Source organism: Pseudophryne corroboree, chromosome 11 (assembly GCF_028390025.1).
Source record: "Pseudophryne corroboree isolate aPseCor3 chromosome 11, aPseCor3.hap2, whole genome shotgun sequence".
NCBI classification, from domain to species: Eukaryota; Metazoa; Chordata; class Amphibia; order Anura; family Myobatrachidae; genus Pseudophryne; species Pseudophryne corroboree.
The window spans coordinates 40800955-40815658 of record NC_086454.1 but is presented as its reverse complement, the minus strand read 5'-3'; the positions used below and the strand labels follow the sequence as shown (position 1 = coordinate 40815658).

Sequence of the window (14704 nt, the reverse complement as noted above, 5' to 3'; positions counted from 1 at the left end):
AGTGGATTGGTTGGTACTTTGGTGGTCATTACGAGTTGTTCGCTCGCTAGCAGTTTTTAGCAGCCGTGCAAATGCATTGTCGCCGCCCACTGGGAGTGTATTTTTGCTTTGCAGAAGTGCGAACGCCTGTGCAGCAGAGCGCCTGCAAAAACATTTTGTGCAACACAAGACCAGCCCTGAACTTACTATTCGTGTGCGTTGATTCTAACGTTGGAGGGTTGGCTTTTGGCGTCGCACACCCGCCCAGCGTTCTCCCAGCCACGCCTGGGTCTTCCCTGGCATGTCTGCGTTTTTCTAAGCACCCCCTGAAAACGGTCAGTTGACACCCAGAAACGCCCCCTTCCTGTCAATCTTCTTGCGGCCGCCAGTGCGAATGAAAACATCGCTAGAACCTGTGCAAAACCACAAAGGCCTTTGTACCCGTACGTCGCGCGTGCGTATTGCGGTGCATGCGCAGAAATGCCATTTTTTAGCCTGATCGCTGCGCTGCAAACAACGCAGCTAGCGATCAGCTCTGAATGACCCCCTTTATCTCTCACAATTTTATCACTCTCTGAGCCTTGATAAATATCCCCCCCTTAATATTAAACTGACACAATGGGCCTGACTTGGAGGTGGACGCAAGAAGGGTCGGTGCCGCGTCTGCAGTAGCAGTGGATCTGAGTGCAGGTGCCGAGTTTTGTAATGAGGCGCCCAGCGCCGGATTCTCAGATCCGCTGCATGCGCCCAAAGACGCAGCATCGTATCAACATTGGGAACATCGCGCGGTTGCTCAGAATGTCCACTGCATCTAAGCTGCTGAGGCACAGTTTCTGGCGTCGGTATGCGCCCAAAAGGGAGGAGAGAAGATGCCAATCCCAGTGTGCGTAACACCACAGTGCTACCGGAGCAGCACCACACACGCACATTGCGGCACCGATGCTTTCTCAGAACAGAAAACATTGGTTATTAGTGATATAATCGGAACAGCGTCCACCTCTGTTTTCTTTTTTTAATTTTACTTTATAGAGCACATAAAGACCATATAGCCCACATTCCGATTATGTGTCTGTGTAATATGCATTCCATTTACATTTCTTTGAAAATATGTCAAAACAGGAAGTTGTCTTGTTTCAGCCAAGTGCACGTGGAAGCACGCTGCACTCAACATGCTCTCCCAATGGGATGAATGTTAGACTTCATCTTTACTGACGCAGGTCAGATGCACTGAGGCCTTATTCCGATTAGTATGCAAAAGCCTACGCAGCGGCGATGTTTCAGGCTACGAACTTGCTAAGCATTGCAAGTGAAGCAGCCACGAGCACACAGACTGGGCGCAGGATCTGAGAGGCTGGTGCCATGTTTCCTGCATGCGAGATTGCAGATGTAGGCAGAGACGACACATCCTGAAAACAGTTGCAACACAAAACGGTCCCCCAAGCATTCCGTTTCTGTTAATCAATCCCCACTCTGAGCATCATCCATGAGGTGCCTCAGTTGCATGACCGTCAGCATTGCGTAAAAATCTAAATCAGGCCCTTAAAGTGTTAAAAAATAACGTGCGGCAGCACAACGCAAGTCACAACATGCAGATTTATTTTAAAATATATTTATTTATTAAGGGGCCCAGACCATTCACTCTCAAATGGTTAGCCAAACCTCTGTGGTGGCTGGTCACACCCCCTCTGGAGACTAGCCACACCCCTAAACATGGGCCCCTAAAATGGCATCATCCCGGTGGGTCCTTCACGTTCCAGTCTTACACTGCCCCCCTGTTACCTTCCAGTCAGCGTCCATGAACACCCCTTACATTTCTGCTACCGAGCGTCAGATTCCCCTTCCTACATAGAGATCCAGACATATAGGCGGACCCTTCTAAGTATTACTGGGAAGGCCGGTGTTAGAAAAGCCTTATGTTTAACATAACTCTTGAAGGCCTTGCTATACTATATGTTCCATCTTAGGGTTGGATCCTGAGGGTGGGACAGATGCTGGGTTCTGTGCTATAACTCGTAATGGAATTTCCCTACTGTACATATGGAAAGCCATTAAATGATAACAATTACTATTCCTTTTATATGCAGATGACAACAGCGAGAGCGAAAGCGACTCGGACGACAGGTTCAAAGGTGAGGAGCGATATGTGGCATTATTCTCATTGCGATTAGGAGAGATGTACTGTATCCGTCACTGTGATTAGCAGAGGTGTACTGTATCCATCAGTGTGATTGAGAGATGTACTGTATCCATCATTGTGATTGGGGGAGATGTACTGTATCCATCTATGTGGTTAGGAGAGGTGTACTGTATCCATCAGTATGATTGAGAGATGTACTGTATCCATCATTGTGATTGGGGGAGATGTACTGTATCCATCTATGTGGTTAGGAGAGGTGTACTGTATGCACCAGTGTGATTAGATGTATTGTATCCATCATTGTGATTGGACAGATGTACTGTATCCGTCATTGTGATTAGGAGAGATGTACTGTATTCACCAGTGTGATTAGATGTACTGTATCCATCAGTGTGACTAGATGTACTGCATCCATTATTGTGATTAGGACAGATGTACTGTATCCAGCAGTGTGATTGCAAGAGGTACTATGTACATCATTGTGATTAGGAGAGATGTACTGTATCCATCAGTGTGATTAGATGTACTGTATCCATCATTGTGATTAGGAGATGTACTGTATCCATCAGTGTGATTAGATGTATTGTATCCGTCATTGTGATTAGGAGAGATGTACTGTATCCATCAGTGTGATTAGATGTACTGTATCCGTCATTGTGATTAGGAGAGATGTACTGTATTCACCAGTGTGATTAGATGTACCGTATCCATCAGTGTAATTAGATGTACTGTATCCATCATTGTGATTAGGACAGATGTACTGTATCCATCAGTGTGATTGCAAGAGGTACTATGTCCATCATTGTGATTAGGAGAGATGTACTGTATCCATCAGTGTGATTAGATGTACTGTATCCATCATTGTGATTGGGAGATGTACTGTATCCATCAGTGTGATTAGATGTACTGTATCCGTCATTGTGATTAGGAGAGATGTACTGTATCCATCAGTGTGATTAGATGTACTGTATCCGTCATTGTGATTAGGAGAGATGTACTGTATCCATCATTGTGATTAGGACAGATGTACTATATCCATCAGTGTAATTAGATGTACTGTATCCATCATTGTGATTGGGAGAGATGTACTGTATCCATCATTGTGATTGGGAGAGATGTACTGTATCCATCAGTGTAATTAGGAGAGATGTACTATATCCTTCAGTGTAATTAGATGTACTGTATCCATCATTGTGATTGGGAGAGATGTACTTTATCCATCAGTGTAATTAGGTGAGATGTACTCAGTCCATCATTGTGATTAGGAGAGATGTACTGTATCCATCATTGTGATTAGGACAGATGTACTATATCCATCAGTGTAATTAGATGTACTGTATCCATCATTGTGATTGGGAGAGATGTACTGTATCCATCATTGTGATTGGGAGATATGTACTATATCCATCATTGTGATTAGGAGAGATGTACTGTATCCATCAGTGTGATTGGGAGAGATGTACTGTATCCATCAGTGTAATTAGGAGAGATGTACTATACCCATCAGTGTAATTAGATGTACTGTATCCATCAGTGTAATTAGGTGAGATGTACTCTATCCATCATTGTGATTAGGAGAGATGTACTGTATCCATCAGTGTGATTGGGAGAGATGTACTGTATCCATCAGTGTAATTAGGAGAGATGTACTGTATCCATCAGTGTAATTAGGAGAGATGTACTATATCCATCAGTATAATTAGATGTACTGTATCCATCATTGTGATTGGGAGAGATGTACTATATCCATCATTGTGATTAGGAGAGATGTACTGTATCCATCAGTGTAATTAGGAGAGATGTACTATACCCATCAGTGTAATTAGATGTACTGTATCCATCAGTGTAATTAGGTGAGATGTACTCTATCCATCATTGTGATTAGGAGAGATGTACTGTATCCATCAGTGTGATTGGGAGAGATGTACTGTATCCATCAGTGTGATTAGGAGAGATGTACTGTATCCATCAGTGTAATTAGGAGAGATGTACTATATCCATCAGTATAATTAGATGTACTGTATCCATCATTGTGATTGGGAGAGATGTACTGTATCCATCAGTGTAATTAGGTGAGATGTACTGTATCCATCATTGTGATTGGGAGAGATGTACTGTATCCATCAGTGTAATTAGGAGAGATGTACTCTATCCATCAGTGTGATTGGGAGATATGTACTGTATCCATCAGTGTGATTGCAAGAGAAGTACTGTATCCGTCATTGTTATAAGGTGAGATGTTCTGTATCCATCAGTGTGATAAAGAGAGATGTACTGTATCCATCTATGTGGTTAGGACAGGTGTACTGTATCCATCATTGTGATTGGGAGAGATGTGCTGTATCCATCCGTGTGATAAGGTGAGCTGTACTGTATCAGTCACTGTGATTAGCAGGGATGTACTGTATCTATCTATGTGGTTAGGAGAGAAGTACTGTATCCGTCATTGTGATAAGGAGAGATGTTCTGTATCCATCAGTGTGATTAGGAGAGATGTACTGTATCCATCAGTGTGATAAGGAGAGATGTACTGTATCCGTAACTATGATTAGGAGAGATGTACTATAACCATCACTATGATTAGGAGAGATGTACTGTAACCGTCATTGTGATTAGGCGAGATATACTGTATCCATCAGTGTGATAAGGAGAGATGTACTGTATCCGTAACTATGATTAGGAGAGATGTACTATAACCATCACTATGATTAGGAGAGATGTACTGTAACCGTCATTGTGATTAGGCGAGATATACTGTATCCATCAGTGTGATAAGGAGAGATGTACTGTATCCGTAACTATGATTAGGAGAGATGTACTGTATCCATCAGTGTGATTAGGAGAGATGTACTGTATCAATCAGTGTGATTAGGAGAGATGTACTATATCCATCAGTGTAATTAGATGTACTGTATCCATCATTGTGATTGGGAGAGATGTACTGTATCCATCATTGTGATTGGGAGAGATGTACTGTATCCATCAGTGTAATTAGCAGAGATGTACTGTATCCATCAGTGTAATTAGGAGAGATGTACTATATCCATCAGTGTAATTAGATGTACTGTATCCATCATTGTGATTGGGAGAGATGTACTTTATCCATCAGTGTAATTAGGTGAGATGTACTCTATCCATCATTGTGATTAGGAGAGATGTACTGTATCCATCATTGTGATTAGGACAGATGTACTATATCCATCAGTGTAATTAGATGTACTGTATCCATCATTGTGATTGGGAGAGATGTACTGTATCCATCAGTGTAATTAGGTGAGATGTACTCTATCCATCATTGTGATTAGGAGAGATGTACTGTATCCATCAGTGTGATTGGGAGAGATGTACTGTATCCATCAGTGTAATTAGGAGAGATGTACTGTATCCATCAGTGTAATTAGGAGAGATGTACTATATCCATCAGTATAATTAGATGTACTGTATCCATCATTGTGATTGGGAGAGATGTACTGTATCCATCAGTGTAATTAGGTGAGATGTACTGTATCCATCATTGTGATTGGGAGAGATGTACTGTATCCATCAGTGTAATTAGGTGAGATGTACTGTATCCATCATTGTGATTGGGAGAGATGTACTGTATCCATCAGTGTAATTAGGAGAGATGTACTCTATCCATCAGTGTGATTGGGAGATATGTACTGTATCCATCAGTGTGATTGCAAGAGAAGTACTGTATCTGTCATTGTTATAAGGTGAGATGTTCTGTATCCATCAGTGTGATAAAGAGAGATGTACTGTATCCATCTATGTGGTTAGGACAGGTGTACTGTATCCATCATTGTGATTGGGAGAGATGTGCTGTATCCATCAGTGTGATAAGGTGAGCTGTACTGTATCAGTCACTGTGATTAGCAGGGATGTACTGTATCTATCTATGTGGTTAGGAGAGAAGTACTGTATCCGTCATTGTGATAAGGATAGATGTTCTGTATCCATCAGTGTGATAAGGAGAGATGTACTGTATCCGTAACTATGATTAGGAGAGATGTACTATAACCATCACTATGATTAGGAGAGACGTACTGTAACCGTCATTGTGATTAGGCGAGATATACTGTATCCATCAGTGTGATAAGGAGAGATGTACTGTATCCGTAACTATGATTAGGAGAGATGTACTGTATCCATCAGTGTGATTAGGAGAGATGTACTGTATCCATCAGTGTGATTAGGAGAGATGTACTGTATCCATCAGTGTGATTAGGAGAAATGTACTGTATCCATCAGTGTGATAAGGAGATATGTACTGTATCCGTAACTATGATTAGGAGAGAAGTACTGTATCCATCAGTGTGATAAGGAGAGATGTACTGTATCCATCAGTGTGATAAGGAGAGATGTACTGTATCCATCAGTGTGATAAGGAGAGATGTACTGTATCCATCAGTGTGATAAGGAGAGATGTACTGTATCCATCAGTGTGATAAGGAGAGATGTACTGTATCCATCAGTGTGATTAGGAGAGAAGTACTGTATCCATCAGTGTGATAAGGAGAGATGTACTGTATCCATCAGTGTGATAAGGAGATATGTACTGTATCCGTAACTATGATTAGGAGAGAAGTACTGTATCCATCAGTGTGATAAGGAGAGATGTACTGTATCCATCAGTGTGATTAGGAGAGATGTACTGTATCCATCAGTGTGATAAGGAGAGATGTACTGTATCCATCAGTGTGATAAGGAGAGATGTACTGTATCCATCAGTGTGATAAGGAGAGATGTACTGTATCTGTAACTATGATTAGGAGAGATGTACTGTTCCGTAACTATGATTAGGAGAGATACACTGTAACCATCACTATGATTAGGATAGATGTACTGTAACCATCACTATGATTAGGAGAGATGTACTGTAACAGTAACTATGATTAGGAGAGATGTACTGTAACCATAACTATGATTAGGAGAGATGGACTGTAAGCGTCACTATGATTAGGAGAGATGTACTGTAACCATAACTATGATTAGGAGAGATGGACTGTAAGCGTCACTATGATTAGGAGAGATGGACTGTAACCATCACTATGATTAGGAGAGATGTACTGTAACAGTAACTATGATTAGGAGAGATGTACTGTAACCGTAACTATGATTAGGAGAGATGGACTGTAAGCATCACTATGATTAGGAGAGATGTACTGTAACAGTAACTCATTAGGAGAGATGGACTGTAACCATCACTATGATTAGGAGAGATGTACTGTAACCATCACTATGATTAGGAGAGATGTACTGTAACCATCACTATGATTAGGAGAGATGTACTGTAACCATCACTATGATTAGGAGAGATGTACTGTAACAGTAACTATGATTAGGAGAGATGTACTGTAACCGTAACTATGATTAGGAGAGATGGACTGTAAGCATCACTATGATTAGGAGAGATGTACTGTAACAGTAACTCATTAGGAGAGATGGACTGTAACCATCACTATGATTAGGAGAGATGTACTGTAACCATCACTATGATTAGGAGAGATGTACTGTAACCATCACTATGATTAGGAGAGATGTACTGTAACCGTCACTATGATTAGGAGAGATGCACTGTAACCATCACTATGATTAGGAGAGATGTACTGTAACCATCACTATGATTAGGAGAGATGTACTGTAACAGTAACTCATTAGGAGAGATGGACTGTAACCATCACTATGATTAGGAGAGATGTACTGTAACCGTCACTATGATTAGGAGAGATGTACTGTTCCGTAACTATGATTAGGAGAGATACACTGTAACCATCACTATGATTAGGAGAGATGTACTGTAACCATCACTATGATTAGGAGAGATACACTGTAACCATCACTATGATTAGGACAGATGTACTGTAACCATCACTATGATTAGGAGAGATGTACTGTAACAGTAACTATGATTAGGAGAGATGTACTGTAACCATCACTATGATTAGGAGAGATGTACTGTAACAGTAACTCATTAGGAGAGATGGACTGTAACCATCACTATGATTAGGAGAGATGTACTGTAACCATCACTATGATTAGGGGAGATGTACTGTAACCATCACTATGATTAGGAGAGATGCACTGTAACCATCACTATGATTAGGAGAGATGTACTGTAACCGTCACTATGATTAGGAGAGATGTACAGTAACCATCACTATGATTAGGGGAGATGTACTGTAACCGTCAATATGATTAGGAGGGATGGACTGTAACCACAACTATGATTAGGATAGATGGACTGTAACCATAACTATGATTAGGAGAGATGTACTGTAACCGTCATTATGATTAGGAGAGATGTACTGTAACCATCACTATGATTAGGAGAGAGGTACTGTAACCGTCATTATGATTAGGAGAGATGTACTGTAACCATCATTATGATTAGGAGAGATGTACTGTATCCATATCTATGATTAGGAGAGATGTACTGTAACCATCACTATGATTAGGAGAGATGTACTGTAACCATCACTATGATTAGGAGAGAAGTACTGTATCCATCAGTGTGATAAGGAGAGATGTACTGTATCCATCAGTGTGATAAGGAGAGATGTACTGTATCTGTAACTATGATTAGGAGAGATGTACTGTTCCGTAACTATGATTAGGAGAGATACACTGTAACCATCACTATGATTAGGATAGATGTACTGTAACCATCACTATGATTAGGAGAGATGTACTGTAACAGTAACTATGATTAGGAGAGATGTACTGTAACCATAACTATGATTAGGAGAGATGGACTGTAAGCGTCACTATGATTAGGAGAGATGGACTGTAACCATCACTATGATTAGGAGAGATGTACTGTAACAGTAACTATGATTAGGAGAGATGTACTGTAACCGTAACTATGATTAGGAGAGATGGACTGTAAGCATCACTATGATTAGGATAGATGTACTGTAACCATCACTATGATTAGGAGAGATGTACTGTAACAGTAACTCATTAGGAGAGATGGACTGTAACCATCACTATGATTAGGAGAGATGTACTGTAACCGTCACTATGATTAGGAGAGATGCACTGTAACCATCACTATGATTAGGAGAGATGTACTGTATCCATATCTATGATTAGGAGAGATGTACAGTAACCATCACTATGATTAGGGGAGATGTACTGTAACCATCACTATGATTAGGGGAGATGTACTGTAACCGTCAATATGATTAGGAGGGATGGACTGTAACCACAACTATGATTAGGATAGATGGACTGTAACCATAACTATGATTAGGAGAGATGTACTGTAACCGTCATTATGATTAGGAGAGATGTACTGTAACCATCACTATGATTAGGAGAGAGGTACTGTAACCGTCATTATGATTAGGAGAGATGTACTGTAACCATCATTATGATTAGGAGAGATGTACTGTATCCATATCTATGATTAGGAGAGATGTACTGTAACCATCACTATGATTAGGAGAGATGTACTGTAACCGTCATTATGATTAGGAGAGATGTACTGTATCCATCACTGTGATTAGGAGATATGTACTGTAACCATCACTATGATTAGGAGAGATGAACTGTAACCATCACTATGATTAGGAGAGAGGTACTGTAACCGTCATTGTGATTAGGAGAGATGGACTGTAACCATCACTATGATTAGGAGAGATGTACTGTAACCGTCATTATGATTAGGAGAGATGTACTGTATCCATCACTATGATTAGGAGAGATGTACTGTAACCATCACTATGATTAGGAGAGATGTACTGTAACCATCACTATGATTAGGAGAGAGGTACTGTAACCGTCATTATGATTAGGAGAGATGTACTGTAACCATCACTATGATTAGGAGAGATGTACTGTTACCATCACTATGATTACGAGAGATGTGCTGTAACCATCACTATGATTAGGAGAGATGTACTGTAACCATAACTATGATTAGGAGAGATGTACTGTAACCGTCACTATGATTAGGAGAGATGTACTGTAACCGTCATTATGATTAGGAGAGATGTACTGTATCCATCATTCTGACTTTGGATCCCATTCCAGCACACACCCAGCGTTTGGTACATATCCAGTCCATGCTGAACAGAGCCCCCAGTTACCGAACGCTGGAACTGGAGCTGATCGAGTGGCAGGAGCGCGAGCTGTTCGAGTATTTTGTAGTGGTTTCCATGAAGAAAAAGCCGTCCAAAAACACATACATCCCGGAGGTGACATATCAGTTCCCCAAGGTACGTAGGTTTACCCACATCCCGTCTGTACCCTCCCATCCACATTTCTAGCACGCCCTATGCCACTTATCTATCATACACCCCACTGATAACGTTACACCCATATATAATACACCCCACTGATAACATTACACCCATATATAATACACCCCACTGATAACATTACACCCACATATAACACACCCCAATAATAACATTAAACTCATATATAACACACCCCACTGATAACATTACACCCACATATAATACACCCCAATAATAACATTACACTTATATATAACACACCCCAATAATAACATTAAACTCATATATAACACACCCCACTGATAACATTACACCCATATATAATACACCCCAATAATAACATTACACCCTTATATAATACATCCCACTGATAACAATACACCAGTATATAATACACCCCACTGATAGCAATACACCTATATATAATACACCCCACTGATAACATTACACCCTTATATAATACACCCCACTGATAACATTACACCCATATATAATGCACCCTATTAATATCATTATCCTGTACACAGCTGTGCCATGTGTTTGTACTCCCAGTGTGCCCAGTAGTGGTACACTCTGGTAATGGCCGCTCACTTGCTCCCCGCTGTAGCTGTGTAAGGGTGTGTACTCCCAGTAGTGTTACGCTCTGGTAATGGCCGCTCACTTGCTCCCCGCTGTAGCTGTGTAAGGGTGTGTACTCCCAGTAGTGGTACACTCTGGTAATGGCCGCTCACTTGCTCCCCGCTGTAGCTGTGTAAGGGTGTGTACTCCCAGTAGTGGTACACTCTGGTAATGGCCGCTCACTTGCTTCCTGCTGTAGCTATGTAAGGGTGTGTTCTCCCAGTAGTGGTACACTCTGGTAATGGCCGCTCACTTGCTTCCTGCTGTAGCTGTGTAAGGGTGTGTTCTCCCAGTATGCCCAGTAGTGGTACACTCTGGTAATGGCCGCTCACTTCCTTCCTGCTGTAGCTGTGTAAGGGTGTGTACTCCCAGTAGTGGTACACTCTGGTAATGGCCGCTCAGTTATGGTCCCGATCCCTGCTGGTGCTGTGTAAGGTTGTGTTCTCCCAGTAGTGGTACACTCTGGTAATGGCCGCTCACTTGCTTCCCGCTGTAGCTGTGTAATGGTGTGTACTCCCAGTAGTGGTACACTCTGGTAATGGCCGCTCACTTGCTCCCCGCTGTAGCTGTGTAATGGTGTGTACTCCCAGTAGTGGTACACTCTGGTAATGGCCGCTCACTTGCTCCCCGCTGTAGCTGTGTAAGGGTGTGTACTCCCAGTAGCTGTACACTCTGGTAATGGCCGCTCACTTGCTCCCCGCTGTAGCTGTGTAAGGGTGTGTACTCCCAGTAGTGGTACACTCTGGTAATGGCCGCTCACTTGCTCCCCGCTGTAGCTGTGTAAGGGTGTGTACTCCCAGTAGCGGTACACTCTGGTAATGGCCGCTCACTTGCTCCCCGCTGTAGCTGTGTAATGGTGTGTACTCCCAGTAGTGGTACACTCTGGTAATGGCCGCTCACTTGCTCCCCGCTGTAGCTGTGTAATGGTGTGTACTCCCAGTAGCGGTACACTCTGGTAATGGCCGCTCACTTGCTCCCCGCTGTAGCTGTGTAAGGGTGTGTACTCCCAGTAGTGGTACACTCTGGTAATGGCCGCTCACTTGCTCCCCGCTGTAGCTGTGTAAGGGTGTGTACTCCCAGTAGCGGTACACTCTGGTAATGGCCGCTCACTTGCTCCCCGCTGTAGCTGTGTAATGGTGTGTACTCCCAGTAGTGGTACACTCTGGTAATGGCCGCTCACTTGCTCCCCGCTGTAGCTGTGTAATGGTGTGTACTCCCAGTAGTGGTACACTCTGGTAATGGCCGCTCACTTGCTCCCCGCTGTAGCTGTGTAATGGTGTGTACTTCCAGTAGTGTTACGCTCTGGTAATGGCCGCTCACTTGCTCCCTGCTGTAGCTGTGTAAGGGTGTGTACTCCCAGTAGTGGTACGCTGACGCTCTGGTAATGGCCGCTCACTTGCTCCCCGCTGTAGCTGTGTAAGGGTGTGTACTCCCAGTAGTGGTACACTCTGGTAATGGCCGCTCACTTGCTCCCCGCTGTAGCTGTGTAATGGTGTGTACTCTCAGTAGTGGTACACTCTGGTAATGGCCGCTCACTTGCTCCCCGCTGTAGCTGTGTAATGGTGTGTACTCCCAGTAGTGGTACACTCTGGTAATGGCCGCTCACGTGCTCCCCGCTGTAGCTGTGTAATGGTGTGTACTTCCAGTAGTGGTACACTCTGGTAATGGCCGCTCACTTGCTCCCTGCTGTAGCTGTGTAAGGGTGTGTACTCCCAGTAGTGGTACACTCTGGTAATGGCCGCTCACTTGCTCCCCGCTGTAGTTGTGTAAGGGTGTGTACTCCCAGTAGTGTTACGCTCTGGTAATGGCCGCTCACTTGCTCCCCGCTGTAGCTGTGTAAGGGTGTGTACTCCCAGTAGTGGTACGCTGACGCTCTGGTAATGGCCGCTCACTTGCTCCCTGCTGTAGCTGTGTAAGGGTGTGTACTCCCAGTAGTGGTACACTCTGGTAATGGCCGCTCACTTGCTTCCTGCTGTAGCTGTGTAAGGGTGTGTACTCCCAGTAGTGGTACACTCTGGTAATGGCTGCTCAGTTATGGTCCCGATCCCTGCTGGTGCTGTGTAAGGGTGTGTTCTCCCAGTAGTGGTACACTCTGGTAATGGCCGCTCACTTGCTTCCCGCTGTAGCTGTGTAATGGTGTGTACTCCCAGTAGTGGTACACTCTGGTAATGGCCGCTCACTTGCTCCCCGCTGTAGCTGTGTAATGGTGTGTACTCCCAGTAGTGGTACACTCTGGTAATGGCCGCTCACTTGCTCCCCGCTGTAGCTGTGTAATGGTGTGTACTTCCAGTAGTGTTACGCTCTGGTAATGGCCGCTCACTTGCTCCCTGCTGTAGCTGTGTAAGGGTGTGTACTCCCAGTAGTGGTACGCTGACGCTCTGGTAATGGCCGCTCACTTGCTCCCCGCTGTAGCTGTGTAAGGGTGTGTACTCCCAGTAGTGGTACACTCTGGTAATGGCCGCTCACTTGCTCCCCGCTGTAGCTGTGTAATGGTGTGTACTCTCAGTAGTGGTACACTCTGGTAATGGCCGCTCACTTGCTCCCCGCTGTAGCTGTGTAATGGTGTGTACTCCCAGTAGTGGTACACTCTGGTAATGGCCGCTCACTTGCTCCCCGCTGTAGCTGTGTAATGGTGTGTACTTCCAGTAGTGGTACACTCTGGTAATGGCCGCTCACTTGCTTCCTGCTGTAGCTGTGTAAGGGTGTGTACTCCCAGTAGTGGTACACTCTGGTAATGGCCGCTCACTTGCTCCCCGCTGTAGTTGTGTAAGGGTGTGTACTCCCAGTAGTGTTACGCTCTGGTAATGGCCGCTCACTTGCTCCCTGCTGTAGCTGTGTAAGGGTGTGTACTCCCAGTAGTGTTACGCTCTGGTAATGGCCGCTCACTTGCTCCCCGCTGTAGCTGTGTAAGGGTGTGTACTCCCAGTAGTGGTACGCTGACGCTCTGGTAATGGCCGCTCACTTGCTCCCTGCTGTAGCTGTGTAAGGGTGTGTACTCCCAGTAGTGTTACGCTCTGGTAATGGCCGCTCACTTGCTCCCTGCTGTAGCTGTGTAAGGGTGTGTACTCCCAGTAGTGTTACGCTCTGGTAATGGCCGCTCACTTGCTCCCCGCTGTAGCTGTGTAAGGGTGTGTACTCCCAGTAGTGGTACACTCTGGTAATGGCCGCTCACTTGCTCCCCACTGTAGCTGTGTAATGGTGTGTACTCTCAGTAGTGGTACACTCTGGTAATGGCCGCTCACTTGCTCCCCGCTGTAGCTGTGTAATGGTGTGTACTCCCAGTAGTGGTACACTCTGGTAATGGCCGCTCACTTGCTCCCCGCTGTAGCTGTGTAATGGTGTGTACTTCCAGTAGTGGTACACTCTGGTAATGGCCGCTCACTTGCTTCCTGCTGTAGCTGTGTAAGGGTGTGTACTCCCAGTAGTGGTACACTCTGGTAATGGCCGCTCACTTGCTCCCCGCTGTAGTTGTGTAAGGGTGTGTACTCCCAGTAGTGTTACGCTCTGGTAATGGCCGCTCACTTGCTCCCTGCTGTAGCTGTGTAAGGGTGTGTACTCCCAGTAGTGTTACGCTCTGGTAATGGCCGCTCACTTGCTCCCCGCTGTAGCTGTGTAAGGGTGTGTACTCCCAGTAGTGGTACGCTGACGCTCTGGTAATGTGCGCTCACTTGCTCCCTGCTGTAGCTGTGTAAGGGTGTGTACTCCCAGTAGTGGTACACTCTGG

General features: G+C 44.2%; 1 protein-coding gene across 7 annotated transcripts in view; it reads left to right on the top strand.

Annotated features, from left to right (window-relative positions):
* The window catches only part of DENND2B (DENN domain containing 2B), a 421742-nt gene that overhangs the window by 347851 nt on the left and 59187 nt on the right, over positions 1-14704 (top strand). For all 7 annotated transcript variants that reach the window (XM_063944050.1, XM_063944049.1, XM_063944052.1 and 4 more), the window contains 2 exons: positions 2064-2108; positions 10154-10338. In XM_063944050.1, coding sequence (XP_063800120.1) covers positions 2064-2108; positions 10154-10338 — 230 coding nt within the window. The remainder of the gene's footprint in view (positions 1-2063; positions 2109-10153; positions 10339-14704) is intronic.